Source organism: Chionomys nivalis, chromosome 9 (assembly GCF_950005125.1).
Source record: "Chionomys nivalis chromosome 9, mChiNiv1.1, whole genome shotgun sequence".
NCBI classification, from domain to species: Eukaryota; Metazoa; Chordata; class Mammalia; order Rodentia; family Cricetidae; genus Chionomys; species Chionomys nivalis.
This window is the reverse complement of record NC_080094.1, coordinates 23,660,514-23,678,065: the sequence shown is the minus strand read 5'-3', so window position 1 is coordinate 23,678,065 and position 17,552 is coordinate 23,660,514. Positions and strand designations below refer to the sequence as shown.

The following is a 17,552-nucleotide window of genomic DNA, read 5'->3' as shown; positions in this document are numbered from 1 at the left end:
GGAGGAATAGTTCAGTAGTACAGTACTTGCCAGTCATACATGGGACCCTGGGTTTTGTTGTGGTTTGTTTTTGAGATACAGTTTCTCTGTGTATCCCTGGCCCTGTGGCCCTGGATTTGATTCCCAGCACTAGGATTGGAGGAGGGGCATTGAGGTGCACTCTCCCCTTAGCGCTACTGTTTGTTGGCTTTTGTTTGTTTCAGGGAGGGTTTAAGACAAGGCTTCTCTGTGTGGCCCTGGCTGTCCTGGAACTTGCTCTGTAGACCAAGCTAGCCTCAAACTCAGAGATCTGTCTGTCGTGACAGGCTACCCTCCACCCCACCTCATGCTGGGATTATAAACATTTGCCACCACCAACCAGCCTACATGCATTATTCTTTAATCTTGGGGGGGGGGGAGCATGACAGGGAGTATCATCCAAGACTGAGGCAATATTTCTCTCTATAACCAGAGAGAAATCAGTTCAACTGGAGTCAGAATCTTCTTAGCTGCAGGACTTAAGAATCGTTACTTATTCTCAGAGCTGGAGAGATGGCTCAGCAGTTAGGAAAGCTCACTGCTCTTGCAGATGGATGCAATTCAATTTCCAGCACCCACACCAGGTGGCTCACACTGTTGACTACAGCTACAGAAGAGGGGGCCACCCTCTTCTGGCCCCCAAAGGCACATACTCTCACATGTATATATATGCACATATACATAGTTAAAAATAATAGCAATTCCTGTTATTCTAAGCTTTCATCATGAACATTTATTTAAGTGCTAATATATACTTGTACCTTTTATTTCTTGATTGATTGGTTGGTTGGTTGGTTTGGTTGGTTGGTTGGTTAGTTGATTTGCTTGTTTTTTGATTCAGGGTCTTACTTATAGTCTAGGCTGGTCTGAAACTCAGCAGTTCTCCTGCCTTGGCCTCCTGCATGCTCAGGATTAAAATTAGCTTTTTTTCCCCTTCTTTTTGTTTTCTTACTTAAAATAAATATGTATAAATCTATTTGTATTTATGTCTCTGCTTGTGGATGTATGCCTTTGTGTGCAGATGCTCAGAAAGGCCAGAAGAGGGTCTCAGATCCCCTGGAGCTAGTTTCACGGGCAGTTGTGAGGCACCCCATGTGGGTACTTGGAATGGAGCTCAAGTTCTCTGAGCAGTAAGCATACTTAGCTCCCCAGCCATCTCACCAGCTCCTCCCACGCTCATTTTGTACATTTGAGTACATTTTATTTGCAAAAACTAAGAAATAAAATGTATGCATTTCAAGTAGAAGAAACTCTCTAGTAAAGTAGGTCAAAATGTAAGAGATCGGCCTGAGAGCAAAGGTTTGTGTTATGGAGGAAAGGGGCTCCTTCATCATTTAGGGCTCCCCTTTAGTCACTCTCATTAAAAATCTCAGAAGCAGGCCTGGAGAGATGACTCAGTGCTTAAGAGCACTGGCTGTTCTTCCAGAGGACCCGGGTCCAATTCCCAGCACCCACGTGGCAGTTCAGAACTGTCTGTAACTCCAGTTTCAGGGTACCCAAAACCCTTATACAGGCCAAACACCAATGCACATAATTTTTTTTAAAAAGTGGAAAATAATTCAGAGGCAGCTGAGCTGTTATGGTACACACATTAAGCAGATAGATCTCTGTGAGTTCAAGGCCTGCTTGGTCTACAGAGTGAGTTAGTCCACAGAGTGAGTTCCAGGACAGCCAGGACCACACAGAGAAACCCTGTCTCAGAAAGAAAAAGAGAAAAAAAAAAAAAAAAGATAAGGTCTCACTGTGTTGCGCAAGACGGCTCTGAATGCCTGGACTCAAGACAGCCTCTTGTTCAGTCTCATGAATACCTGAGATTACAGGTTTGCTCCATCATGATCATCTTTTTGTTTATCTTTAAAAACAAATAATCTCTGTGTAATGTATAACTTCCCCCCTTCGAATAAAACTTTAGACTTACTTTATGAGTTTTTACTGTGCCTTAGTATTTGATTTTTACCTTTTTATGTATTTTATGTTTGAGTGTTCTACTTACATGTCTGCCTGCATGACAGAAGAGGGCATCAGACCCCATTACAGATGGTTGGGAGCCATCATGTGGTTGCTGGGAATTGAACTCAGAGGACCTCTGGAAGAGCAGCAAGTGCTCTTAACTGCTGAGCCCTCTCTCCAGCCCGCGTAATATTTTTAGTAATATTTTTCAATGCATGACAGATTCACTACTGTCGCTGTCAGTACGTTCCGCCAAATTGGAAAAAGAACAAAAGAAAGAAGGACATTTTCCTTGTGGTATCCCTCCCTCTTCCCCCTGGCCTGGTCTCCTAGGGCCCGAGCGAGTCCTGGCATGAGATCTGCACACACAATGGGCCTCTCTAAGCAGCGGACAGAGGAGTGTTGGCTGCCAGCTTACACCCAGGCTCTAGTCACAAACATATCCCTGTGGCTAAAAACAGGCTCAGAAGATCTGTACAAATCCCTGGCTTAGCAGGAAGAAAAAAAGATCTAGGAGGCATGCTGGGGTGGCTGAGGCCCAGCTGAACCCCCAACTCAGACCTGAGAAAGAAGGCCTACCTATGAGAAACACCTAGAGATCACTGGTGACACCAGTCCTCACTGGACATTCTCGAGGATTCTAGATCCATCAAGCTGCCTTGCCAAGTTCACATCCAAATGACAGACCAGCCTTCCATGACTCTTCCAAGAAGCCTTAGGAGTTGGTTGGGGAATGGGGAAGTCACAAACAACGTGGCCAGTGACTGGGTTCTCAGGGAACCTAGGCCCTGGCAAGATCCTCAGAGCCCTGTTTCCAAATAGGGAAAATTGAGTGGCTAACTCATACAAACTCCTCGGAGTCTCAAGGAACAAGTACATCCCAGCATCGTTCTGTTCTCCAGACTTTTCCAATCACTGCTGCAGCGCTGACTTGAGCCCAGTTCCCCACCAACACCCCTCCTGCCCAATCAACCTGTGGTGCTGCCTTGTAGGAAACGCCCCCCTTCCAGGAGGCAGCTGGCCAAGAGACCAGGTCAAAACAGACCTCAGGGCTGGAAATAGAGCTCAGTGGTAGAGAACCTGCCTAGCATATGTGAGCCCTAAGTTCAGTTCCAGAACTCCCACCACCACCACAGTACAACAGGGAGCTGGAAAAGTGGGGGAGAGAAAATGAGATTCAAGGAGGAAAACTGAAAAGCAGAACACAGTGATTAAGACATACAGCACACAAGTCAGGCAGTGGTGGCGCACACCTTTAATCCCAGTACTCAGGAAGCAGAGACAGGCAGATCTCTGTGAGCTCGAGGCCAGCCTGGTCTACAGAGCGAGTTCCAGGACAGGCTCAAAAGTTAGAGAAACCCTGACTCGAAAAACAAAACAAAACAGCCAGTTCTGGGGCTGGAGGACTGGAGTGAGTGCTGACAGATCAGAGCTCATACTGCCCTTCCGGAAGACCCAAGTCCAATTCCAAGCACCCACATGGGATGGTAACTCCAGCTCTAGGGAATCTGACACCTCTGGCATCCAAGGGCACCTGCACTCATATACACAAACCCACATACAGACACACACCAACTACAAATAATATGATTGTTTAAAAAGAATCCAGGCCAGGCAGTAATGGTGTGTGCCTTTAATCCCAGCACTCGGGAAACAGAGGTAGGCAGATCTCTGTGAGTTCAAGGCCAGCCTGGTCTAAAGACCTAGTTCCAGGACAGCTAGGGCTGTTACACAGAAAAATCCTGTCTCAGAAAAAAAAAAAAATCCGAGCATGGTGGTACAGTCTGTAATCTCCACACTCAAGAGATGAAGGCAGGAGAATCAGGAGTTCAAAGTCAGCCTGAGATACTAGAAACTACACCAAATAACCAACACATAAAATGAAGGGGGGAGATGTTCCAAGTACTTTTTTGGTTAGTATTCTTTTGTTTGCTTGGTTTGAGTCTCACTGTGTAGTAGGCCTTCGCTGATCTTGGACTATGTGTGCCAGGATTTCCCTCAAACCCATAGAGATTAACCTTTACCTCCAAGTACTGGGATTAAAGATATGCACCTCTATATCAGCTGCTGCTATTCTTTTGATAAGAAGTGTGAGTGGGTAAGTGTGTGTGAGTGAGTGTGTGAGTGTGTGTCTAGGTCTGTGTCTCTATCGGTAAGGATCCCTGGAGCTGGAGTTATGAGCGGTTGTGAACCACTGACCTGGAGGCTGGGAACTGAACTCCGGTCCTCTAAGAGGGCAAGTGCTCTTCACTACTGAGCTGTCTCTCGCTCCCTCCCTACCTTACCAGACCTAGACTGTCCTAGCCAAGGATAACATTGAAGTTCTGATCCTCCTGCTTCCACCTCCCATCAAACGTCAATCATTCATCCTCAGAGCGATGTCTGTGCTATAGATAAATTGCTCTCATCCTAAAGATGAGAAGGTACAATTAGGAATATGGCTCCAGTAAACTTTTGCCATCTATAGACTAAGGTTTCGAACAGCAATCCAGGCACAGTGGCATATGTCTTTTTTGGTTGTTATTTTTGTTTTTGTTTTTCGAGACAAGGTTTCTCTGTGCAGGCTTAACTGTCCTGGAACTCTCTCTGTAGACCAGGCTGGCCTTGAACTCACAGAGATCCCCCTGCCTCTGCTTCCCAAGGAGTGCTGGGATTAAAGGTACACCACTGCCACCACCTGGTTTGTGCATATGTCTTTAATCCCAGCACTTGGAAGCAAGAGGCAAGTAGATTTCTGTGAGTTGAAAGCCAAGCTAGTCTACATATCAAGTTCCAAGACAGCCAAAACTAAAATGAAAAGTTTCAAACAGCATAAACTAAAGAAGCTTTAACATCAGCTGTAATTGATCCATCTAGATGTGAGCAGTCCCAGGGGCAGGTTCCCACTGCCAACAATCAGCCATATCTTTGTGCCATTTTTCGCTTTACCCCTTCAAACCATAAGCTTAATATAAAACCCACCTCCTTTTAAAAATACAATTAAATGTGACATTTCAAGTAATGTCAATTATTTTAAGTCATATTGCTGGCTATAAACATCAAAATAATAAAATGTCCGAAGTGGAAAGTCTCTCCATATCTGTAATATGTATGATCTTATTTGCTGATTGTGCTGTTAAAGTATAATTGATAGGGGCTAGGGATATATCTCACTGGATGAATGTTTCCTGGCAGGCAAGAGGCCCTGGGAATATGACTTTTTTTTTCCTTTTTGTTAGACTTACTCTTTTTTTATTTTTTAATGTATATTTTGCCTGTTTGTAGGTATGTGTACCACTTGCATGTCTGACACCCCCAGAGGTCAAAAGAGGGTGTTGGATCCCCTGGAGCTGGAGTTTCTGGAGTTTCAGGTGGTTGTGAACATGTCGGTGCTGGGAATCAAGCTCAATCCTCTAGAAGAGGAGGAAGTGCTCTTAGTTGCTAAACCACCTCTCCACCCCAACTTCTTTGTCTCTCTCTCTCTCTTTTTCTTGAGACAGGGTCTCATTCTGTAGCTGTAGCTGACCTAGAACTCCCTCTGTAGACCAGGCTGGCCTTGAACTCATGAAGGTCTTCCTGCCTCTGCTTCCTGAGTGCTGGGATTAAAGTAGAGTGCCAGGATTCACTGCCTCAGACTTTGCCTTGATTATACATTTACAGGCCTTGAAATACATGTAAATATTTTATATACTTAAGCCTTTAAGAACTAACATACTACTAGACTGAGAAACAAAACTACTGTGCACAATGAAATAAAATGTATCAATAGGACTGGAGAGATGGCTCAGTGGTTAAGAGTATTGCCTGCGCTTCCAAAGGTCCTGAGTTCAATTCCCAGCAACCACATGATGGCTCACAACCATCTGTAATGAGGTCTGGTGCCCTCTTCTGACCTTCAGGCAAATACACAGACAGAATACTGTATACATGATAAATAAATATTTTTAAAAAATGTATCAATACTAGTTATAGATGTTTATAGATGTGCCTAAAGTATCAAATAAAATAAAACTGAGTGGGAGTTGAGGTCTTGGGCCACAAGAATGACAAAGGTGAGGATCTGGTTAACTCAGAGATTAAGAGTGGATCACTGAGGACCAATGTACATACACATACATAGTACACAAACATACAGGCAGGCAAAACGCCCATTCACATAAGATAAAAACAAATATTTAAAAGTGGCAAGCTGGACAGTGGTGGGGTGCACCTCTAATCCCAACACTCGGGAGGCAGAGGCAGGCAGATCTTTGTGAGTTCAAGGCCAACCTGGTCTACAAGAGCTAGTTCCAGGACAGGCTCCAAAGCTTCAGAGAAACCCTATCTTGGAAAAAAAAAAATTTAAAAAAATAAAAATAGCAAAGGTCACCCAGGGTCCCAAAGCCTCTTTACTTCTATGGCGTCTTGGAAACCCCTTTGGGGAACTTAGCAGGATCCAGGTCTGGGCCTGAGCTCAGCAGGTTTGCTGAGCACGGCCACTGTGCATCAGCCCCACCATCCCTCAGTTCCCATGCTGGGCAAGAAGCCAAAGACACATTCTTCAGGCCCCCACAGGCATGCGGGACTGACAGAGTGGAGTCTGAGGAAAGGGCTGAGAAAGCAGAAATCTCCTGAGAGCGTCAAAAGGCAGATAACAAACAAGCACATCACGGGGCTTATATCCAACAGTGGAGAAACTGAGACCCAGAGAAACTGAGCATCTTCAAGACCTCACATGAACGGCTCGTAGAGAGAGTCACCCAAGTAAGGGTCTCCTCAAAACATCTCTCTGGTCCTCACTAGATGTGATGGGTCACTACATAGTGGACAGATCTCAGGATCTGAGGGCCCCTAGATGATAAAGAGCCTGGGGTTAAAAAGCTCCAGCAGCCCTTTATCTAGAAAGAATCCAGTCTCCACTCTTCCCTTTCCCTCAGGCACTCAACGGGTGGCAAATCCTGCTCACAACCCAGAGAGCCAGGAGTTATGGCCCTGTTTTAAGAGGAAATTAAGGGTTTTGGAAATGAAGTGATTTGTCCAAGACCACACTACTCATGAATGAGAGACAAGAAGTACAAACCAGACCTTCTCAGCTCTGGGCCTTCTCTCCTTCCAGCAGCCCTGGATGACCCCAGGTAAGTTCAGATTCTATTTTCGTGCCCACACCCCATCCCTCAAGGCCAGGCTGGAGCCACTGGGGGAAGCAGAAAAGAAATTAAAACAGCCCTTCTCTGGCTCTGGGCCCTGGTACTTACCCTCCAGTACCACCTCCTTGCCTGTCTTCTTGAGGGCCTGGACCGCTTCATCATGGGTGGCAGAGGACAGATCTTCACCATTCACGGACAGAATGGCATCCCCAACAAAGAGGGCCTCTGTCTGGTCTGCTGCCAGTCCCTTGAAGATCTTGGAAATGAGAATAGGCATCTTGTTTTCCCGGCCCCCTGCACAGGCACAGAAGGAGGAAGAAACTGAGGCAGGTGCTTCAACACATGGGAAACTCATGAAGGCGAAATTGCTTCTGACTCAGTGCTGGGAAAGGGGAGATGGGCAAATAATGAGAAATAAAGAGAGGGAACTTAGAAACACAGCCAGGCTTGGTGGCATGCAGCTGTAATCCCAGCATTCAGGAGGCTTAGACAGGAATGGATTGCCTTGAGTGCAGAGTCACCCAGAGACATACAAGACAGGCTAATGGTATATTTTCTAAATTCATAATGCTATAGTTTGGCTCCTAGATCCTTTGTTTAAATGTTTTGTTTGTTCACTGTTTTACTGGGTTTTTTTTTTTTTTAATGTTTTGGATTTTAAGCATTTCCCACAGTATGAAAATTTACTGATAACCCCAATCTGGAGTTCATGGAAAAGCACTGGTTGCTATGACCTGAAAGCACCTCTTCTACAATCATCAAGTTTTAGAATCCAGAACTGGGTGTGGTACAGAATGCCTGTTATCCCAGTACTGGGGAAGTAGAAGTGGGGAAGGGCAGTGGGGGGGAGGCCATGAGTTCAGATCAGCCTTAGCTATGTAGGGAATTTGAGGCCAGCCTGGTATATATAAATCCATCTCAAAAATAAAGAAATTAACTAAATGGACTTTACTAACCAAGATCCACCCTGGAAAGGAAGGCCTTAAGTTCTAGAAATTTCAAAAGTATATCTGCCAGCCTAGTCTAGTTTCAGGACAGACTCCAAAGCTACACCCTGTCTTGAATGTGTGTGTGTGTGTGTGTGTGTGTGAATTTTTCTGATACAAGAAAATTTTACTAAACTACTTTATTGTTAAAATCTCAAATGCCATTTTAAAGAATTTAACATGTATTCATTCTGTGTCTATATGCATGTATACAAATACACATGTGCGGGGCTGGAGAGATGGCTCAGTGGTTAAGAGCATTGCCTGCTCTTCCAAAGGTCCTGAGTTCAATTCCCAGCAACCACATGGTGGCTCACAACCATCTGTAAGGAGGTCTGGCGCCCTCTTCTGGCCTTCAGGCATACACACAGACAGAATACTGTATACATAATAAATAAATAAATATAAAAAAAAATACACATGTGCATTGTGGGGGTCAGAGGACAACTTGCAGGAGTTGGTTCTCTCCTTCTACCCTCTGGGTACTGGAGATCAATCTGGTCATCAGTTTTGACAGCAGACTCTTTACCCTGAGCCAGTGGTTCTCAATCTGTGGATCAAACCCCTTTGGGGGTCACACAACTCTTTCATAGGGTTTGTGTCGGAATAGCCTTCATAGCAGTATTTATGTTACAATTCCTAACAGTAGCAAAGTTACAGTTATAAAGTAGCAACGAAAATAATTTTACAGTTGGGGGTCACCAGAACATGAGAAACTGTGTTAAAAGGTCGGAGCATTAGGAAGGTTGAGAACCACTGCTTCTGAGCCATCTCACCAGACCTCCAATGTCTTTTGCTTGTTTTGTTTGTGGTTTTGTTTGAGAAAGGACCTCACTATGCAGACCTGACTGGCCTAGAACTCCCTATGTCTAACAGGCTAGTCTGAAACTCGGAGAGATCCACCTGCTTCTGCCCCTGGGGTGCTAAATTAAAGGCATGTGTCACCACGCCCAGACCAAATGCCTCTTTAAAATAAACAGTCAGCGGGGCTTGCCATGGTGGTACATACTTATAATCCCAGCACCTAGGTGGCAAAGGATAAAGGATTACTGCAAATTCAAGAACAGCCTGTTCCACATATGACATTTCATGACAATATGAGCTACATAGCAAAACAGTCTTCAAAATAGAAAAATCAGCACTCAACCCGATATAGATTCAAATCGGACCCTCAGATATCACATTCCTGACCTCAAAGTACTGAAGATGAGAGACTAGTGGCACAGAGCAAGAGGTCATTGTTTCAAGGTTATATAAGTCGGTGACATCTGAGCCTGGAACACCTCTTCCAACCCCACCCCCAGGCCCCACAGTTGCTCATGGCACTGCACAAGGCTTGAGGCCTAGAAGAGGAAGGTGTTTCTATTTATAGCTAGCCTCCTCACCTAAAAGCAAGGACTTCCATTCCATTTGAAGAGATGACCATTCCCAGCTGCCTTGGACTCAGCTGGACCCCAGAAGGGAAGTTACCATGGCAACAGGAGCCCAGTCTTCAATCCAGGAGGAACTGAAAGAAACTGCTACTTTCCCTACCATCCCACCAAAATATCCTTTTGATCACCTGGAAGTACAGATTGTGTAGTATCTCTGTACCTTGGCAAGACCCTGCTCCTCTGAGAGTCAGTTTGTCTGTCTGCAAAGTGGAACTCTATAGGAACTCTAAGTTTCTTCCTGCTCTGATGTATTGGGTGTATTTTTTAATTGCTTTTTCCCCAGCCAGTCTATAATAGAGCTTGGAATTAAAGCTGGTGTCCACTCACTGTTTTCCCATTCCCCCTTTTGACTCTTGGGTTTAACTAACTAGGAATTTACCCTTCCCTGGAAAGAACTGACTCCCTGGGCAGTCGTTAGGGCCATAAAGGCTCTATAATGAAGATTTAAATTATGGTTCTGCTGTTCACAGACTGATTCTGGGGAAATCATTATTCCCTTTTGAGTCTCGACCTCTTCACCTAAAACAGGAGACTGAACTCAATATCTTTCAGCACTGATGGTCAAGAAGAATGAGACCATGAGCTAAGTGTAATGAACACAACACCTAGCACACGGCGGCATTCACCGCCATGACCACTTCCTAATTTGGGTCAAAGTCTAGACAAGGTATCGATGAACACAGTCTGCCAGGAGGCCTGGGAACGTATGGACACTTTCAATTAAAAAAAAAAAAAAGGAGGCCTACAGTCTGTGGAGGGATGAAACTGACAGAGAGATGGACAGGAATGGCGAACCCAGCAGCTAGCGATGCACACGGATTTTAAACACCACATTTAGTTGTTTTGAGAGTACCTCCTGGCCTCTTTTCCTCTCGTCACATGTTGGCAAGCCCTGCTCTCAAAAACATGCTCATCTTATAGTCACCAAAACAGATTCCGAGATCGAAAGTGACTTGTCCAAGTTCACACGGAGAACTCCGGGTGCAGCCTAAACAAGCTGGTTGGTCAGTTGACAAAGTGCTTGCCTAACATGGATAAAGCTCTAGGCTTGATCCCCAGCGCAACATGAACCTATTTTAGCATCACATTGCAGTAATCACGGCACTCTGGGATTCCTTCAGTGTTATCCTTTGCTACATAGTAACTATGAGGCCAGCCCGGGATACATGAGACCCTGTCAAACAGCGGTCAGTCTTGGAGACTAAGAACTCTCAGGAAGGAATGGCAACTCTGGGTTCACCCTTTCATCCTATCCATGGTACAAATGGGCAGGTCAGGAGACTCAAATCCAGCCATGAGGACACCCAGCCTACGCATACAGCCTTCTGGAGTCCAAGATGTCTAGGTTTTTACTGACCCCTTCCCTGGGACCATGTCTGTGTCTCCATCCACATGGAGTTCCTAGACCCCAGGCCTTCACCTGTGCACCCAGGGTGTGTGTGTCTCGGTACACACCCCTCCTTGCCCTAAGTAGTGTCCCAGGCCTCTATCTCCCTTCTCCCCTTCTGCCTTTCTTCGGATTCTCATGTCCTTGATACCCATAGCGACCATTTTGCTTCAACACAGAACTACAAACCCACGTCCTTGGTGCGCCCGCACACACCTATATTTGTGTCTTCTGGGGCCCCCTGTAAGACCTCCAACTCCCCAAGCCTCTTCCGACCTTGGTGCCCTTCCTTCACTCCGTTCCTTCCTCCCCTCAATCTCTGCTCCACCTCAGACAGAAGGCTCTTGGCTCTCTAGTCTCCGTGCTCTGCCAGGCCCCGTGACCACTGAGCACTTCGCAGCAGCATGGACATCACGACCCCATGCCCTCAGTGCCCCCGCACCTACCCTTGATGCTGATGCCCAGCCCACCGGCGTCGGCCTTGCGCACCGTCACGCGGCGCCGCTGGAGCAGCAGCGCCTCTGACATCTGCGGGGGCGCCGTGCCTGGCTCAGCGGCTCCGTTGAACTGCGCGGGCTCGGGCTCCGGGCCGGACTCGCCGTCGGCGGGGCTCACGGTCAGCGCGTCCTCCGCCAAAGTGAGCAACACCCGCTGCCACCGCTCGCCTCCCGCCCCGGAGCCCGCCCCGGCGCGCAGTTCCAGCAGCCCGGTGCGCGGAGCGCGCCTGCCTGACGCCATCTTCGCCCCAAAGTCCTAGTCCGCGGCGCTCGCCCAGTCCCACCGTACCCGGCCGGCTCCGACCCAGCGCCCAGGGCAGAGGGCGGCAGGGCTGCTGAGCCAGCCGCCACCCTACCCCGGGCCTAGGGGGCGGAGCTTCGGGGGGGGACAGGCTGACGGGGGCGGGGCTAACGGGGGCGGGGCCCTGGGAGAGACTGACTAGACGCTGCTGGGTAACCTAAGGATGCTCTGTGTGACCGCGTGGGAGTGGGTCAGAACCACGTCGCCGCGAGACCACAAAGTTAGGGGAAGAGGTTGAGGCTGTGGCGTGTTCGGGGTGGGGGGGTGCATAAAGCGACTGGATTCTGTGGATAGGGCAACCTAAGGATGGGGTTCTGTGCGCCATCGAGGACTGGGGGACAAAAGAAGGAATCACCAAGGATCCCCGGGCGAGACTGTGGACGTCGGAACAGAGCTGCGTGTGGCGGGGATCTAAGCTCCAGGGACTTTGCAGACAGTTAACTCGTAAGCGAGCCAAGAAAGGAGATGGTTTTCCACGTTTTGTGTGCCAATGAAAGAGGGTCCCAGAGGCGGTCTGTGGGCGTGACTTAGCTTGGGGACGCAGCCTCTAAAGAGGTTTGAGGGTTTGGTCCCAGCACTTGTAGAGGCAGAAGGATTTGCAAGTTTAAAACCAGCAAGCTATATGAGACTGTGCCTTAAAAAATGCAAAATAAAAGACACAAGAAGCTAAAGAGATAGAAAGCTCAGTGACTAAGCATGATCAGAATAAAGTTCACAGCATCCATGCTGGGCAGCACACAACCACTTGTAACTCCAGCTCCATGGAGATTTGACTCCACTAGCCTCTTTGGAAATCTATGTTCCCATTGCACAACCCACACACGGCACACAATAAAAATAATAATAATAAAAGAAAAGATATGTCTAAGCCAGGCAGTGATGGTGTACACCTTTAATCCCAGCGCTCAAAAGGAAGAGGCAGGTGGATCTCTGTAAGTTCGAGGCCAGCCTGGTCTATAGAACAAGTTCCATGATAGGCTCCAAAGCTACACAGAAAAACCCTGTCTCGAAAAACAAAACAAAACAAAAGACATGTCTAATAAACACATATACATACATGTATGTCATTTATTCAGTGTTTGCCTGGCACGTCAGCTGGCTGATTTATACTATCATTTGTGCCTCATTTATAAATCCTGCATAACCTATACATTATTACCATTTTATCGATGAGGAAACTGAGACACATGAGTACTAAGAGCAGACCTCTGTTCTTTTTGTTTTTTGGTTTTTTGAGACAGAGTTTCTCTGTGTAACAACCCTGGCTGTCCTGGAACTCACTCTGTAGACCAGGCTGACCTCAAACTCCCAGAGATCCACCTGCCTCTTCCTCCTGAGTGCTGGGGATAACCGTGTGTGCACCACCACGCCTGACTGCAGACCTCTGGTAACCCGGGTCTTTCTGGCTTCCAAGCTCATATCCCTCCTACTCCCCTGTGCTACATGCATAGTGGCAAGGGATAGTTGCACTATTTATTACTAACTGAGCACTAACCAGACCAAGCAACATACCATACACCTGCAATCACAGCACTCTGGAAACTGAAGCAGGAGGCTTATGAATTAATTCTAGGCCAGTTAGGGATTCATAGCAAGTTCCAGGTTATACTTTTTTAAAATTTATTTTAACTTTTATGCAGACTGGTATTTTGCTGATGGATGTCTGTGCACCACATACATATAGTGTCCTCAGAGACTGGAAGAGGGCAGCAGATCCCTGGAACTGGAGCTACAAATGGCTATGAGCTGCCATGTGAGAGCTGGGAATTGGACTTCAGACTTTTTGGTTAAAGACTGAAGGACAAGCTGGGCTGTGCTGACGCACGCCTTTAATCCCAGCACTCGGGAGGCAGAAGCGGGCAGATCTCTGTGAGTTCGAAGCCAGCCTGGTCTACAAGAGCTAGTTCCAGGACAGGCTCCAAAATCTACAGAGAAACTCTGTCTCAAAAACAAAAAGAAAAAATAAAAAACAACAACAACAAAAAAAAAACAACAACAACCAAAAAAAAAAATTGAAGGACAAGCCAGGCCTACTGGGGAAGGTCTGTAATCTCAGATACTCAGGAAGCTGAAGTAAGATGGTCACAAGCTCAGGGCAACTTGCAACTTAATGAGACTCTGTTTTAATTTTTTAAAATACAGAACTAGGGATATATAACTCATTGGTAGAGCCTATCATGTATAAAGCCCTACATTCAATCTCACCACTGTAAAGCACACACACACACACACACAAGGTGGCAAGGATTACAAGTCTCGTGCTTGTAATCACAACACTGGGGAGATGGAGGCAGGAAAATCAAAAGTTCAAAGGCTGAGGCAGGAGAGAAGGTTCAGCAGTTAGGAATACTGGCTGCTCTTGCAAAGGACTTGGGTCTGATTTCCAGCACCCATGTGGTGACTCATGAACATCTATATCTCTAGTTCCAAGGCGTCTTACACCCTCTTCTAGCTCCAACAAGCACCAGGCACACAAATGGTGCACAGGCATATATTACAGGCAAAACACCATACACATAAAAAACATGTTTTAAAGTTAAAAGTCTGCATAGTGAGACCCTGAGTCAAAAAAGAAGAGTCGAGACGGAGGGAGAAAGGGGGAAAGAGAGAGGAGAGAGAGAGAGCATAAGTAAGATTACATAGAGGGGGGCACACATCTACACACCACCAGGAACTGAGGTCCTTTTCCAAGACCAAGTTTGCAATTAGATTCTTAAAAGTCCCACCACGTACTGCCCTGCTTAAAGAAGCCTAATGAATGCTGGGCAAACTTTCTGGGAAGGAACCCTGACAGTGAGCTCCTCCCCTAGGAAATATTCTCTGTAGACAGAACTGAAGAAAGGGGAAATGGACATCTGTATACCAAGCAGCCAGCAGAGAAGGGAGAAAGTGTTGAGCCAGAAAAGTGTGCGTGTCAGGGGTGGGGTTGTCCATGATCGCACAACATGAGCAGTGCCAATCACCGGCTTTGCTGCCAGCTGCCTCATGAACATGTATCGGGAGGAATGTTCTACTCCCCCACTTAGTCAGCTGTGGCCAGAATTGATGACACACAGGAATTAACACCACACACACATACACACACACTCTGGCCTGGCTACCTACCAAATGCCTGGGCAAAGCTCCCAGAGAAAACCAGTTCACTCTGAAGAGATAAGAGGGGGAACCTAGAAAAGGAAGAACACGAGAGAACTGCCCAACCACTGAAGTCCCTACTGGCTCATGCTATGAGAGCAAGTCTGAAGTCCTGGTCAATAATGAATTCCCCCTGCATAGACTCCAGGACAAGAAGCAAGGTTCTTGAATGTCCCTTGCTCCTGATGACAACTGTCATGGCTGACTATATCACATAGTAAGCATTTTCTGTGGACCAAAAGGATCCTCAACACTCAGGAGGCTGGGGGGTCCAAGTTGAAGGACCTTCTACATATGAATGTTCTCAAGTAAAACAGCAACAGCAAAGCAGTGAGCCTGGGTCCCTTCTCTGTGTGAGCTGGAGCGGTGGGAATGGCTATTAACTGTGACATGCTCTCTCTTGATTCTGAGACCTCCAATCCTAGGCTAGAGAGGCAGCTGTCCCAGATTCTACAGAGTGCCACTTTAGTTGCATTAGGTGGCACTCAGGAGGTAGAAGCAAGAAGATCAGGAGTTGGAGATCAGCCTGGACTCTATAAACTCTATCTCAAAAAAATAGGGAGGAATAGAGATCTGACAAAATTGCTCAGCGGTAAAAGTACATGTCTTCAAACCTGATGACCCACCAAGTAGGAAAATACCAACTCTCAAAAGCTGTCCTCTGACCTCCACAAGCCCTCCATGACCCACATATTTACACATGTCAGGTAGAATAGATAGATAGATAGATAGATAGATAGATAGATAGATAGATAGATAGATAGATATTTAAAAGCAGGGTACTTTTGCCCATGGTCAGGTGAAACCAATTGGCCCTGGTAACGTGTGAAGGACCTGCTCTCTAATGCCAGGATTTAGGATGCTAACATTCCTTTATACTAAATTCTAAAGTTTACAGTTCAGATTCTCTATTATCTGAGATGTCCGAATCTAACAAATAACCTAGAGCAGTCCAGGAAAAGGGTTAAAGGCTTTGGACCCAGGAATCTGCTGATTTAGTTAGGCTTGATAACTCATCTCTATAATCACAGCACTCAGAAGGCTGACTAAGAGGATCACTGAGAGTTTGAAGCAAGCCTAGGGTACATAGGAAGGTTTCTTTTTGTTTTTTGAGACAGGATTTCTCTGTGTAACAGCCCTGGCTGTCCTAGAATTCACTTTGTAGACCAGGCTGGTCTCAAACTCACAGAGATTCACCTGCCTCTGCCTCCCAAGTGCTGGTGTTTGCCATTATACCCCACGTGTAAGATCCTGTAAGATCTGGTCTTTAAAACAAATAGGCTGGGCAGTTGTGGCACACCCCTTTAATCCCAGCACTCAGGAGGCAGAGGCAGGCAGATCTCTGTGAGTTCAAGACCAGCCTGGTCTATAGAGCAAGTTTGTGGCAGCCAAGACTAAACAGATAAGCCCTGTTTAGAGGGGGGAAAGGAAAAAAGAAAGAAAGAAAGAAAGAAAGAAAGAAAGAAAGAAAGAAAGAAAGAAAGAAAGAAAGAAAGAAAGAAAGAAAGAGGGAGGGAGGGAGGGAGGGAGGGAGGGAGGGAGGGAGGGAGGGAACAAAGAAAGAGGGCAGGCAAAATTTTTCACTGGAGCCCAGCAGTAGTGGCATGTAGATATCTGAGTTCGAGGCCAGCCTGATCCCAGGACATTCAGGGCTACACAGAGAAACCCTACCATGAAAACAAACAACCCCCCCCCCAAAAAAAATTGCTCAGTGGTTGGAAATGCTTATGTGTAGGCCTGATGAGCTGAGTTCAACCCATCAGATGCCACAAGGTGGCAGAAGAGAACCTACTTTTGAACTCACACAGATACCTGCACACAAAGAAAATTTTAAGTGGTTTGTTTCTTGGGCAGGGGGTTCAAGACAGGATTTCTCTGTGTAACTTTGGAGCCTGTCCTAGAACTTGCTCTGTAGGCCAGGCTGGCCTAAAACTCATAGAGATCCGCCTGCCTCTGCCTCCCAGGTGCTGGGATTCTCATCTTTTTTCCCTCTGTTGTTGAATTTATTACAGGAAGTTGGTTACCAAGTGTTGTATGATACTTACAAATCGTTGCTAGGTGGTGATGCAGGTGAAGTCAAGGGTTGAGAAACATTCAGGGTTTGTGCAGGCAGGGTTCAAAGAGCCTTAGATGCCTTCCCTGGGGTGTGGCCAGAACATCAGGTCACTAGACAGATGAGATTCCTCACCAACAGTCTCTGGGCACCAATTTCACAGCCACGTGCACACACTCAGGGATAGCTAAGCAGATTGATGTTGTATATAGAGGGTGTGGCCTTGTCCCATTAACCCTTTCCTTCTCTGCTGTGCTATGGGTTGGACTCACTGCTGCGACTACAGCAGCCTGTGCAGGAAGTGTGTACCTTCCTTAAGGGACACTTGTAAAACATTCCCTGATGCCCAATTATTTCAAAAGAGAGTTTATTTCCAAAATAGGTCACAACTTTAGCTTTTGGCCCATTCTGCCAAATGTACAAGCTACAAATGCTTGCTCAGCAGCTGAGGGGCACATGTTAGTAGCATGTCTGAAAAGTGATAAAAACCCATATAAAACAAATATTTATTCAAAGTTCCCATAGGAACACAGGTAAGTGTGACCCACCTCCTAGCTTGCCACACTGCATCCGTGCCCACACTACTCTTACAAAGACATTCCAAAACTAGCAGGAATTAGGTTAAATGGTCCCCCCACACCAATTGATTCAAGGTAAACTTGCAGGTAAGAGCTACAAGAATGCCAT

The 17,552-nt window shown here is 46.5% G+C and overlaps 1 protein-coding gene across 2 annotated transcripts in view; it reads right to left on the bottom strand.

Moving 5' to 3' along the window:
- The window catches only part of Snta1 (syntrophin alpha 1), a 33,963-nt gene extending 22,225 nt beyond the window's left edge, over positions 1 to 11,738 (bottom strand). For both annotated transcript variants that reach the window (XM_057781686.1, XM_057781687.1), the window contains exons 1-2: positions 11,326 to 11,738; positions 7,182 to 7,367 (exon numbers count right to left, since the gene is read on the bottom strand). In XM_057781686.1, the coding sequence (XP_057637669.1) occupies positions 7,182 to 7,367; positions 11,326 to 11,617 (478 nt within the window). In that variant the 5' untranslated portion in view covers positions 11,618 to 11,738. The remainder of the gene's footprint in view (positions 1 to 7,181; positions 7,368 to 11,325) is intronic.
- Between the last annotated feature and the right edge of the window lie 5,814 nt (positions 11,739 to 17,552).